Below are 12,689 nucleotides of genomic sequence, written 5' to 3'. Positions count from 1 at the left end.
AAAAAAACGATAACCGATCGGATCAGAAGATGGGCCAATCTATCAAAACAACTTGTTTATTTACATCTCAACAAACTCATGCTAGAAAAAAAGTAAAGACGTTTTTTTAAATTAGTGTTAAAAATACATTCAGGGACACATCTCTGATTGAAAATTGTTGTTGCTGCAATATTCATGGGTCAGTTTGACCCAGGGCATGTTTAATTATACAAAAATATTAATGAACAAGATTTGTCGTTACTTTTCGACTTTAATACAATCAATATTTAGTGCATTATCCTCCTCGATTGTGCATCAACTAGGATAATTGACTTGTTTTCAAAGTTTTATTTAAAAAAAAAAAAATAGTCAGTTTGACCCACATCCTAACAAGAGGGTTAAACTGATGACATGCACACCACAATTAATGAGAACCCTTGTCTTGTTGTTGTGTGTATATAGGTTTCCCTCCCATGTGGCTCCATGCTTATAGTGCACATGCAGCAAAACCAGGCTGCTGCGCCTTGCATGCTCACCGCGGCCCCCTAAAAAAAAAAAAAAAAAAATACGACTTTCATTAATATCACTGCATTTCCCTTCTGCCCAGCTAATGAAACCACCTGGATGGCTCACCAACAATGTCAGCACATCGGAGGCAACGCAAACAACGTTGCCGCACTTTTACGCCCCCATGACCCCCACCCCAACAACAACAAAAAAAAATGTGCTGATTTGAAACCAATTTCATGATCTGCTGGTCTGGCAAGAAAACGGACCGACGAAGGAAATGGAAGAACTTGCTGCACGCTCACGTCCCGAATTGCACCGAGCAACAGCTGAAATTTGTTGCATGACATCACCGTTGCTCGTGGAAGGTTGAAATGAGCTTGAAATCATCAAGTTGGCTGAGCACGTTCCCTACGGTCCTGGACGGGGCGCGATTGTGAACACGCGATCCCAATTACATACAACATAAAAAGCCCGTCTGGCTTCCTACCTGTGGGCTTGCGTCTTTGTTTGGGCTGAAGAGAGAAGATGACCATTAAAGCTCCCATGATGCCCTGCTAGGCTCCCTTGCCGCGACTGATCTGAAAGTCCTGCTCGAATTCCACACTCACACACACTTGTGCCTCCCACGCTCGAGAGTGAATCCTCACATTGGAGTGAGTGAGCGAAAGAGAGAGACAGGCGGTGGGGGGGAAAAAAAAAAAAAAAGCAAACTTCCTTTCCAGCTACCCTGGCTTGCTTCAGCTGCACGGCAAGCGCTTGGGAGTTTTGAGTTTTGACGCAAACCCCCGTTCAACCCTCCCCGCTTTCTTTGTCCGAAATGAAGCATCTCGACCGTGCCAAAGAAAGCCACCAAGATGAATGGTCGCACTCCAGAAGAGCGGAGATCAAAGTATATGGGCTCTGCTTCCGTTGGGGCAGGTATGAAGGATGCGACGTGCTTTTTTTTTTTTTTTTTTTTTTTTTTTTTTTCTTATTTGTGGTGTAAGTACAGGGACAGCTATTGCCTCCTCAACACTGATCCTCGGGGGAAGATTGCGTGGATTAAGGTGAAGGTCACACATGTTCGTTCCGGTGGAGAGAAAAGTCAGAGAAGATTTCGTGGAAGATGTATGTTGTGATGGTAACGGTGCACATCACACACAATAAATAACAGAACTATGGAATGTCCCATTTTCATTTAAAAATGGCCACCAGATGGCCACAAAGTAATGTGGTAAAATATCAGTTTCTTGTCAAATTGAACTCTTATTATTTTAAAAATGAAAAAAAAAAAAAAAAAATCAAAATCTTGTATGTATATGTATATATATACATACAGATGCATACATATATACATATAGATGCATACATATAGACATATAGCTGCATACATATAGACATATAGATGCATACATATAGATGCATGCATACATATACACATATAGATGCATGCATACATATACACATATAGATGCATGCATACATATATACATATATATATGTATGCATGCATCAATATGTATATATATATGCATGCATCAATATGTATATATATATATGCATGCATCAATATGTATATATATATGCATGCATCAATATGTATATATATATGCATGCATCAATATGTGTATATATATATATATATATATATATATATATATATACATATATATATATATATATATATATACATATATATATATATATATATATATACATATATATATATATATATATATATACATATATATATATACATATTGATGCATGCATATATATATACATATTGATGCATGCATATACACACAGTATGTACGCATTATATACACGTATATACAAAGACATATACATACACACACACATATACGCATAAACACAAATGCAGCCACACACACACACACACAGATTCACATCCACGCATGTTTTGGACATACCAGCCCATATTTCTCTGGACTCTAGAGGTCGCAATTGCTCCATTTTGAACCACTCGACAAGTCCAAAAGCTTTCGCCTATTCTTGGGAGTTTTGCTCCCACGCTCCAAACACTGTCAAGCTCAAGAGCATTCCGTTGCTGGAAGAAAAGCTCAGGATAAGATGAGACATAGAAGGGGCCCAATGTAAATAAGAGACTGCAGTGTGCCGTCTTTATTTTTTTCCATGACGTAACATAGCACCAAAAGTGCTGTGTGAAGTGTCAGAGATTCTTTCTCAAACAATTCTTTTTATCCCTCATCATGCATGAGACAATGTTACGCAGTCACAAGAGTAATTCTGAGGCTCTGTCATGGAATCAAAATCCCACAGCAATAAGCGGAACTCTTCACTCACACTTCATTTGGGCAATATTGGCGGCTGAGTCCTCAACACGGGATATTGCAGCCGCGCCAAGTTTAAAAGTAAAAAGGATTCATCCAGAAGAATGCTTCACAATTGGATGGGATTAGTCTAGTGGTTGCACAATAGTTGTTGCTTTGTTTACTGAAACTAAGATGTAACATTGAAAATCAATAGTATTCTTGCTTTTAAGAGCTCAGTCGGGGCTAATTCCAACCGTGGAGTTCATGAAAAACATATTATCCTTTTCGCTATATCGCAGTTTAACTACCACCAGCCCACTGTTTTTGCAGATTTTTTGCCGCACTTGTGTATCGCAGAAATCCCTGCTATTTCATGGAAATCAGCTGTTTTATACCATTTGTTTTTCTATGGATTTTTACAGATATTTACAACAAAAACAAATGCAAGGGGAATCATCGGTTATTATGGATCTGCATCTGTTCCAAAAATTCGGACTGAACCCAAGTAATACGAAAACTAAATCAATATTTCCCACAGAAAAATAACGTAAATCCAATGAATCCGTTTATCATCGCAGAGTTTGACCTACTGCATGTGGGTCTGGAATGTATCCCCCCCCCAATTCAACGAGGGGTTCACTGTACTCACATCTAAGGTACAACGTGATGCAAACTCCTGCTGCCCATCAAGCGACTTTCCGAGCGAGGCAAGCAGCTAATCCAATGTGATCCAAATCATGAAGCCGTGGCTCGTATTTTTAGCATCTCATTTACAATTTGAAGCGCAGCCAAGCGCTTTCGGTCATTAATCCCAGCAGATTGAGAGGGAATACATGTGTCGTTTTGCTTACAAAAAAGACACCGAATGCAGAAACAAATGAACAAAGTTGCTCGGCGTCGTTATTCGCGGGCCGAAGGCGACGTTTGCATCCAACAAGTGAGCAGAGGCTGCAGAAGACGCTCTTAAAAAACGGCGTAAAATTGGTTCATTCGCCAGCGTGCCGACGTCATTGTCTGCATCATGAAATAAGCGCCGGTAGGTTTTAATAGAGGACATTAATCACACTGTCACACAGCTTGACACCTGGGGCCATAAAAACATAAAACTGTACATAAAGGGGATTAAAAGACAATTAAGAGGAGTCCAAAACATCGACTAAAAAAAAAAAAAAAAAAAAAATGAATGTACAATTATAATGGCAGAACGTTAACAACAACAATAACAATGATTCATATTGCTTTCAGGGTGGTGATACTTTTGTTACATTTTCACGCTTAATCCAATTTGTTTTTACCAGCAGCGGTATGTTGAATTAGCCAACAACGTTTACATTACCGTACACGTGAAGTTGTGTAAGAAAGTTTGCTCTGAACTTTATCTTCTTGTTTGGACATATAGTAACTCGCACTTAATCCTTGCATGGTGTTTGGGTGTGTGGGACCCGCGTTGAGTTTTAACAAAAGAAAAATGATCAAAGGCATATCTGAAACCTTCTCTTCATGGTGATAATACACTGTTATGGGATTTTCTTTCTTTTTTTTTTGAATTACATTTTATTAAAAACAAAAAACTACATTAAGTAGTAAGTACTACATTAAGACATAAATGTGATCTAACAAAAGGTAAAGGACAAACATTAACAATGTTTGCTGGTCATACGACTTGCAATTGGGATGTAGTCGACATCTGTTGAGTATTGTAACAGAAAATGATTTGTGTTGTTTTGAAAACCTCTAGCGGGTCCACCAATGGCTGAGTAACAAAAATACTAACACCATCCAAGGGTTAATGCTACTTTAGTCTGCAGTAACATTAGGAGGTGTGGAAGAATGTTTCCCGCAAAATCACGCAATATAGTGAAAATCGGTGATTTAAAACAATGAGCAACTTGAACAGCAAACAACAAATCGTATGCAGTCGTCGTCAACTCATTCACTGACAGACATTTTCAGACCCTCTTTTAACCTAACGTTAGAAAAAATTTGGAAAAAAATATAAATAAGTTCCTGGGATTGAATGGCTGGACTGTGAAAAGACAAATACATCAAGGGCAGCATAAATGGCAATAATACAAAAAGTGGATTTTGTTTATCTTCCAGCGGAAACGTTTGGTTTTGCAATGGGGACCGGGCGTCTGTGTTCGTCCAGAAATGGTTAAACGTCTGCCTCGCCGCTAAAAACCCATTTCACGGTCAAACTGCGGCGTCATGCAGCAAAAATCAATGAATTTCATTTAGCCCTGCGACAGAAATGGGCCAAAAATCGCGGGCCTGACTGGTTATTGCTCACATCTGAATTCTCTCAGGTGGTCACCACCATTTCACAAGAAGACTCCGGCGTGATAAAGCCTTCCAAAAGGCCTCACCCTCAGACTTCAGCATTAACAATTCACACTGGGTCATCTGGAAGTGAATTCAAAGCAGATAACGTCCTCCTTTGCCCATTAATGAACGTTTTTTTTTGTTTTTTTTTTTTTTTTACTGCAGCCTCGACATGAAGTCACATTTCGCTGAAGAACGTCTGAGCACGGCCGCCTCGCTGGCTCCAGGCTGTGACATCTCGGGGTCGCCCATTAAACCAACGCGCACATCACAGCGGGGCGGGAGGGGACACGTACCACGGCAGAAAAGCGGGTCTGAAGCATCCTGTAGATTCACGCCACCAGTCACGTGACGCTAATTCATAGCTACACTTCATCTCCGTTCATGCTCCAACAGTTGCCTGCTGAGCGACAGCCATGCTTTTCAATGCATTAATCCTCCGTGGAAAGAATGGCTTTGCAGAAACTTAATTAACGGCTTTAATACAAAAAAAAAAAGAAAAAAAAAAGGATTCAATGTTGCTGCAGGAAGTGGTTTTCCGGATGTTTTTTTGAATTATTTTTAGAGCTTTTATTTTTTGGCATGGACAAATTATTGGCTTGTCCAGCACTAGGACCACCTCTGAGAATAGTTTTGTGGGCACTCAAACATATCCCACTGAGGACCATAATGTGCAAAACAAACATTGTTTTGACCGTGTCTCTATTTACTGCTGCGGCTTCTCTGCTCTATTTACTCCGGCAAATCTGCAATTACAGTTATTTGCTTTCTTTTTGCGTCCTGTAGGCCATATGAAATTGCATTAGGAGGCGGGAATCCTGCGGCTGTGGGAAATGCAGACAAACCGCGGCGGGTTGAAAACACCTTTGGATAGGCGAAACGTCTCCACCGGTTACTTCCGGTCTTCACAGGTCACTTACTGTCCTGAAACTCCTTTCCCAATCAATACAAAAGAAGTAGGTTGAGATTTCACTTGATCATAAAAATAACAAATAAAAAAAACAGCATGACAATGGCAAAAAAAAGGAAGAAAAGTTGCTTCTTTTGTTGTTTGTTTGGTTTAGTGACATTGGAGTTACAATATTTTTATCACCGTTTTCTTTTCAATGAAAGAAAATACATTTTTACCATTATAAATATCGATCAAAACATATTATCAACTCTTTCAAGTTATTGCTTTATCAACAAAAGGTTGAGCTCGCATCAGTGGTAAAAACATCTCCTGCTTGTAATGTGCGCAACTGATTGATCCGGCTGGTACTTGAAGGGTTAATCGCGGAGGGGCAAAAAAAATAAAAAATAGGGCGAATAACCCAAAAAGAGGCCACCCAGAAAATGGCGATCCGTCCTCATTAGGTGCAAGCCTAATGTAGCGGAGGCAACAGCGCGCCCCGCGCGACGACGCCCCCACCTCGGCCACCAAGTCGGGAAACAAGCGCGGCCACGCACGAGGCAAATAACCGACAATTCCCATGTCGCTTTGCATTTAAATTGAATTCTCGGTGCTCGGTGGCGCGAAGACAATGCTGGGAAACAGAGGGAACGCTTCGACATCATACATCAACTCCTCCTTGCCATCGACGCGCCTACGCAGGCGCCTAATCTGCATGGGAAATTTGCAGGCGGCCACCTCCACCTAATTCCGGGCAACCTCCGGCTAGAAAAACTCTCGACGTCCTGAACGCTGTTATTACCTGACCAGCGTTGCGTTAGTTGAGTGTGTTTTAATTGCTTTTGCGGTAAAACATGGCATCTGAAACAGCTGGAAGTCACTCCTAAAACCGTCAACAGATTTTCTTTGCTCCTGCCAAAATGGTCGGATTATTTTGTGGGCTTTCAAATTGGTAAATATTGTGGGGGGGGGGAAACACATTCATTTCATTTTCTTAGACACGGCCCAATCAACTGTTTGTTGGCATTTCATGGACTTCGACTTGAACGAGTGTTGAGTGACTTTCCCGCAGTCATTTGTAGCGCTCTGCCATTAGCACTGATTAAGCCAATATGTAACGTGACCCCGGGTGATTTTCTGCATTGTTGGTCATGACAAACGGGCCCAGAAGAGAGTGAGCGATTGCGCCCGCTTACAACGCAGGTGTGGGCCAGTTCACGGGGGGACGGTTTGAAAGGAGGGGGTGGGACGTCCGCCTATGTGGAAAGGGGTCGGGGGCGCCTTGTCCTTGGGCAACGCTGACATTTTAGAACATGACAAACCTGAGGGAGTCTATTTTCTACACTTGACCTCTGGAGGATATGACTGTAAAACCAAGTGAGGGCCACGCAGAGGTGCCTTTGTGACACTATAAATGGGTCTTTATTCCTTGTATCTTGCATTCATGGACAATTATGCCATGCATGATCACATCGGGCATCATTCCAGCTCGGAATATTATATAGGCGAAATATTGACTGGGGGCTTTGACATTCTCATTTATACATATCAGCAAGCTGGGACCAAAATGTGGACAGTATTCTACTTGCCGCAGCCCCATTAAATGTCTCGGCTTTTTGGGGGGAATTTATTCACTTGTCTGTTGCGGAAATCTGCGACTAATAGCGATCGTTTTTTTACGGGATGCTTACGGTCCTGCCCTTGCATGTGGGAAAGGAGAGCTACAGTGTCAAGCACTTTTCAGTAGACTTTACACACATCTGATCAACTTTATCGGATCGGAAGATATTTTGCATTTCATGCAAAGATCAGATATCGGTTGTAATGTCATAATTTGCTAGTCGAACAATTATGTCATGGATTAAATCCGTAAATCCGCATAATAAGACACGACAGCAAACACAATCTCGTTCACGCCAGGGACGTTTTGTGCTGCCATTGTTAATAAGCCAGAGTTTGAGAGCATAGCACCTCTCACCCCATGTTCGTGTATTAAATGTTCATCATCTTTTTTGTAGAAAAATATTTGGGATTAATTGTTCGTATTTCTTCGCAGTGGTTGACTTTACAGTAAATAAACAAGGTGGTCATTGGTCCATCTTCTGATCGGATTGGTGATCAGTTATTGTTTGATTTAAATTTCGCCGATCAGAGATCGGCTCCAAAATCCCGATTAAGTAAAGCCAAATTTTCAGCCGTTTGCTAAATGCCGGGAGAACAGTAAACCACATAAACGTTCGCTATCTCATGCCACCTAATCGATCCCTCCCCACAAAGGCGCATATTTAACAAACAGGTACTCCAATTTGTACAGTGGTTTCTTTACATTTTCTGCTTGTATTTGAATATGTTTACGGGAGGGTTAAAACTACAAAAAATGTACATGGTTGCCCTTTATGGCCATGATGAATGAGGGTTTGCTGTATTTCAGGCTATATCGACTGCATTTGGATATCGTTGAGTCAATGACCAAACGGGACAGATTTAGAACAGGTTGTTCCTGTTGTTACGCTTCCCTCGCGTCCAAACCATTTGACGTTTTGTGACAAAAGCCCCCCAAGATTGATCCGTCAAGAATTTCCCCCATGAGCGGCCAATCGAACGGGAGATGAAAACCATTTGCGAGCTGTCACTCCACGCCGGCTTGGCACCGTCAGCAGACAATGACCGATTTTGAACTCAGAATTTGAAAACGTAAACGCTCAGTTCAAGAACCTGCAGCCTCTGGGATTTCTTGCAAGGTATCAGAGCTCCGGAGAGGATTCATTCTCATCCCTGAAGGGTGTATTGATTCCTTATTCGTTCTTCGAAAGCCTGCTCGGTAATTGCCGGCTAACCATGCGTGGAAAGGACATCGTCTCTTATGTTGCGGCGCCGTCCGATTTTCACTTTGGTCGGAGGAGATAGAAAGGGCCTCAAAGGGATTTTAGAGTAAACGACACAAAATGAGAAGCCGATCCTATCAGGGTGAAAATAAGTACCACACGCGATCATATTATAGACCTACATCGTTTGGCGCTTTAATCACTTCAACTGTGAGGGTGACATCTCTTTGACAAGCCGGATATTTTCTAATTACTCCTCTCACACGTGATGATTAATGAAACAGGAACTTTCCACACCTGTTTCTCTCTACCGCCTTCGTCCTTGGTGTGACACAACCTGAGACTGGATCATCTTGCGGCAACCGCAACCGTGAGTGAGTCCCAAAAGCCAGGACGGACATATCCTCACGCAGCATCGTGTGCACGGTGGTATCAAATATTCAGTGTTTATTGTACAGTCGGCACGGGGCAAGTGGAACATGACCTGACCTGTCAGGAAACCAAAAGAGACCCAAACAAAGAAGGGGTCCACTTTATGTCAGAGGTAGGCCCTCTCCTGTTATACAGTACGAAACTCAGACGCAGGATTGCGATGACGGACCACGATCGGGCCACGGGCGATGCGCCTGACGGTCCGACACGTGTGCCTGAGAACCATTTCCAGAAGCTTTTGAAGAGCGACGAAGAAAAGGCTTTATCACCTGTTTTGACAAGATAATGAATGGGAATTGAAATGTCACTTAAAAGCGCCCCTGTGGAAATGACGGAGGAGATAAAGAGGTCCAATGATGTGCGCAACATGCGTTGAATAACTGCTGACGCCGCAGTTAGCAGATCGAAGCTGTGATTCGCTTCCTATGGAAATCCGACCTGGACCTGGCACTGGAGAGCATACCACGGAAACCCGTTCATTTACAGTCAATTTATTTGTTGACATTAGTCACGTTAATCATATATTGTACGCACAAGCAAACCCTGGGACACATAGCGTGACGGGATGAATACAAGCGGCGAATTAATAAATACTAATAAACGGCCCACCGGTAGCTATGGAAACTAATGGCTAACTCCGTTGGGTAAACTGATGGATTCCTCCAATCTTGGCATCTCCTGCTAATCTGCTTTTATTGGTTTGGATTTGAAAGCCTCAGCTGTCTTCACTCTGCCACAGTCGACAAGAAGACCACAGCAAAGCGGGCCGCAATGTATTTTCGCTACCCGGGGACGTGTGGTCTCGGAAGAATATGAAAGCAATTTAGACTAGCCGCCCGTACGGAGGCACCCTCAAGTTCATTAGCATCATGCGGCACGTCTCTGGGGGATGAGCGCTATCTCGCTCATGCAGCCAGGGTACAAGCAACTGTCTTGACAGCGACACTCAATTAAAGCCAGAGCCAAGAAAAAAAAAAACAAGAAAAAAAAAACGCAGGGTTGATTCCTGTGTAGTAATGTCTAAACCGGAGAACAAGCCAGCAAGCCACAAGTGACCAAACGATCCCGTTCTTTCATGGAACGACCCACTAAGAGTCTTACCGGTGTTCAGCGAGCCGGTGATGAGTCTGAACAGGTATTGGGCGAACTTGAAAACCTGCCGCTTGCACCTTTTCCGGCAGCTCATCTTGGCCAGCGGCGAGAGTCGTTTCTCCTTCAAACAAGGTCCCGTTTGCTGGTCCGGCTGCGTCAGCGGCGCACGTTTGGCGGCGCGGCGGTCTTTCGTGAGCGGCTCCAGCGTAAAGGCTCGATCCGTCTCTGCGACAGACTTTCTGGAAGGGGGGGGGAGGAAAAGTCTTCTCCCGGACAGAAGCGCACGCTGCCGCACTTGATCTGCTCGTGAGCGCGCCTCTCGCTCCACTCGGCACCATCTGTGGATGTTTTACCATCGCTGACAGTTGCTATGGAGGTGGGGCCTGATTGGCCCGCCAGGAGGAGGAGGAGAGATGGAAAAGGGAAAGCACATTATGCGTAGTGGCAGTCAAAGTGAGTGGTGGGAAGGACCCAAGGAGATTTTTCTGCTATCTGCACTTAACATGAGTAGTTATTTTTTGGCGACTTGCTTTGACTGAAAACAGAAAAACTGCTATGTTATGTTCTGTGCATTTTTACTTTTACTTATAGGAGTTGCATCAGAACTTTTTGTTTTTACATAAGTGTCTTTATTTCTACTTAAGCACTTGACATATCTGCTCAAAGTGAATTTGTTCCAAGCGGACCAAGCATTAGATTGTAGTTTAGTTCCACATCCATCAGTGAAACAGGGCTGCGCATGTCACTTGACACGGGAGGCAGCTGACTTCTGGTCAGAAACCAGTTAAGTGAATCATTGACAAGCTCCACCCGCCCATGTGGGTGCGCTTCATTTAGTTTCAACGTGCGCGGCTCCCATCACTTACATCACGTATCACGCAACGCAGCACGTAGCGGTTCAGTTTCAGCAATTTCAAACAATTAGCCAAGTAATCTCCCTCATTTCTGAAAACTATTCACAAATTCACATTTTTTTCCCTGTGGAATCTATGTCCAGCTATTCACTAAAAAGGAAAGTAACGTAATACAACAATTGCTGTCAAGAAAATATGTTGAATTTATCCGGACATAGAGTAAAGCTCTGTATGTTTGGGAGTGGAAGTTCAGGACAGTCTTGCATGTACTTTGAGTGCAATTTAAAAAAAAAAAATCTGTAATCAATTTATTCAATTGTATAGGGGGTAATGTAAAATGATCTTGAAATTATATTAAACTGTTTTGTGACCACAATTTGTGGTATATTTAAGTTGTAAACGATTAATATTCACAATATAATTTGTAATTATCGTTAATAGCGTATCCGGAGTCTCTTTGTATTGTCTGATGCAGCATGTCATTAGTGTTAGCATTAGCAGCTAACAGAAGGAAGTTGGTTGTTGTTACGTTTCGATTAGATAGTTGAGTGAAACAACGCAGTCTTCAGTCGACGTCTCCAATAAAGACGTGTCCGAGTTGTACTTTTAAAACGGTAGCTACTAGTTTATCAAGGTCATTCGACTCATTATGACAATTAAGTACAAATGTTTTGGCTTAGGGTTCGTTTCGCAGCAAACAGTCTTCCATGTTTACATTGTTGTAACCAATGAGAGAAGAGATCGATGTCATGTGGTTTGTTGTGATGCGTTTTGGAGTCATGAAATTTCAACATGCTTGATCCCCCGTGTTCATTTTGCTCACTATAATCCTGGTATCCAATTTTCAGACCGTTTCATCTCTACGAGCAATGTCGAAAGCAACATTTGAATGTCAGTGTAACGTACGGAGCAAATCGCCGCATTCCAAGTCCTTATAGAGTCAGGGGAAAGACATGTTTCCCCAAAGTGATATGAAAGCTTGAGGAAACGGTGTGTGTGTGTGTGTCTGTGGTTTGATTCAATACAAACGCATATATTGACAAGTTAAAGAGAAGGGCGCAATGAGGACAAAACATAGTGCTACTGTAGCCCAATCGACAATCGTCACTGTCGGCAGGACGCGGGCCCGCTCGCCTTGCAGGGCGGAACGTAAGAAGCTGATAAAATCGAAACGGCCCATCGAGACTTGACTCGTGACGGACACGCCGCCTATTGCCGCATGCGTGGATTGGAGTGGCGGCGTGGCTGGGAATAAGTTCATCCGAAATATATTAACTCTCGTGAATTTGAGGAGGTTTTTATTGCAGATTGTCTGCTTAGCTTTTTAGAGTTTGCACCTCGGGCGCAATAATCCATTAAAATGAAGCATGGGGCGTTAATTGAGCTGATTCAAGGTGGTGCTCATATCAGGCGTTTTCACAGCACTCAGGCTGAAGTCTCCGAGTGTCAATCAAGCACTGATTAAAAAGCTGTGATGCACGCTGCAAATATTAGCACTTTCATCGCA

The 12,689-nt window shown here is 42.7% G+C and overlaps 1 protein-coding gene across 6 annotated transcripts in view; it reads right to left on the bottom strand.

Moving 5' to 3' along the window:
* Nucleotides 1-12,689, bottom strand: part of kcnip4a (potassium voltage-gated channel interacting protein 4a) — a 49,579-nt gene that overhangs the window by 25,904 nt on the left and 10,986 nt on the right. The window contains exon 2 of one of the 6 annotated variants that reach the window (XM_086015752.1): nt 10,338-10,711. The exons of 4 other annotated variants lie outside the window; for them this stretch is intronic. In XM_086015752.1, the coding sequence (XP_085871878.1) occupies nt 10,338-10,422 (85 nt within the window). In that variant the 5' untranslated portion in view covers nt 10,423-10,711. Of the gene's footprint in view, nt 1-976; nt 1,121-10,337; nt 10,712-12,689 lie in introns of those variants that run through there. One more of the 6 variants, XM_086015769.1, reaches the window with a different exon arrangement.

Source organism: Filicampus tigris, chromosome 2, assembly GCF_054856515.1.
Source record: "Filicampus tigris isolate MCC_2025a chromosome 2, RoL_Ftig_1.0, whole genome shotgun sequence".
Lineage (NCBI taxonomy): Eukaryota > Metazoa > Chordata > Actinopteri > Syngnathiformes > Syngnathidae > Filicampus > Filicampus tigris.
The sequence above is the reverse complement of the archived record's forward strand: the minus strand, read 5'-3'. Positions and strand labels throughout refer to the sequence as shown.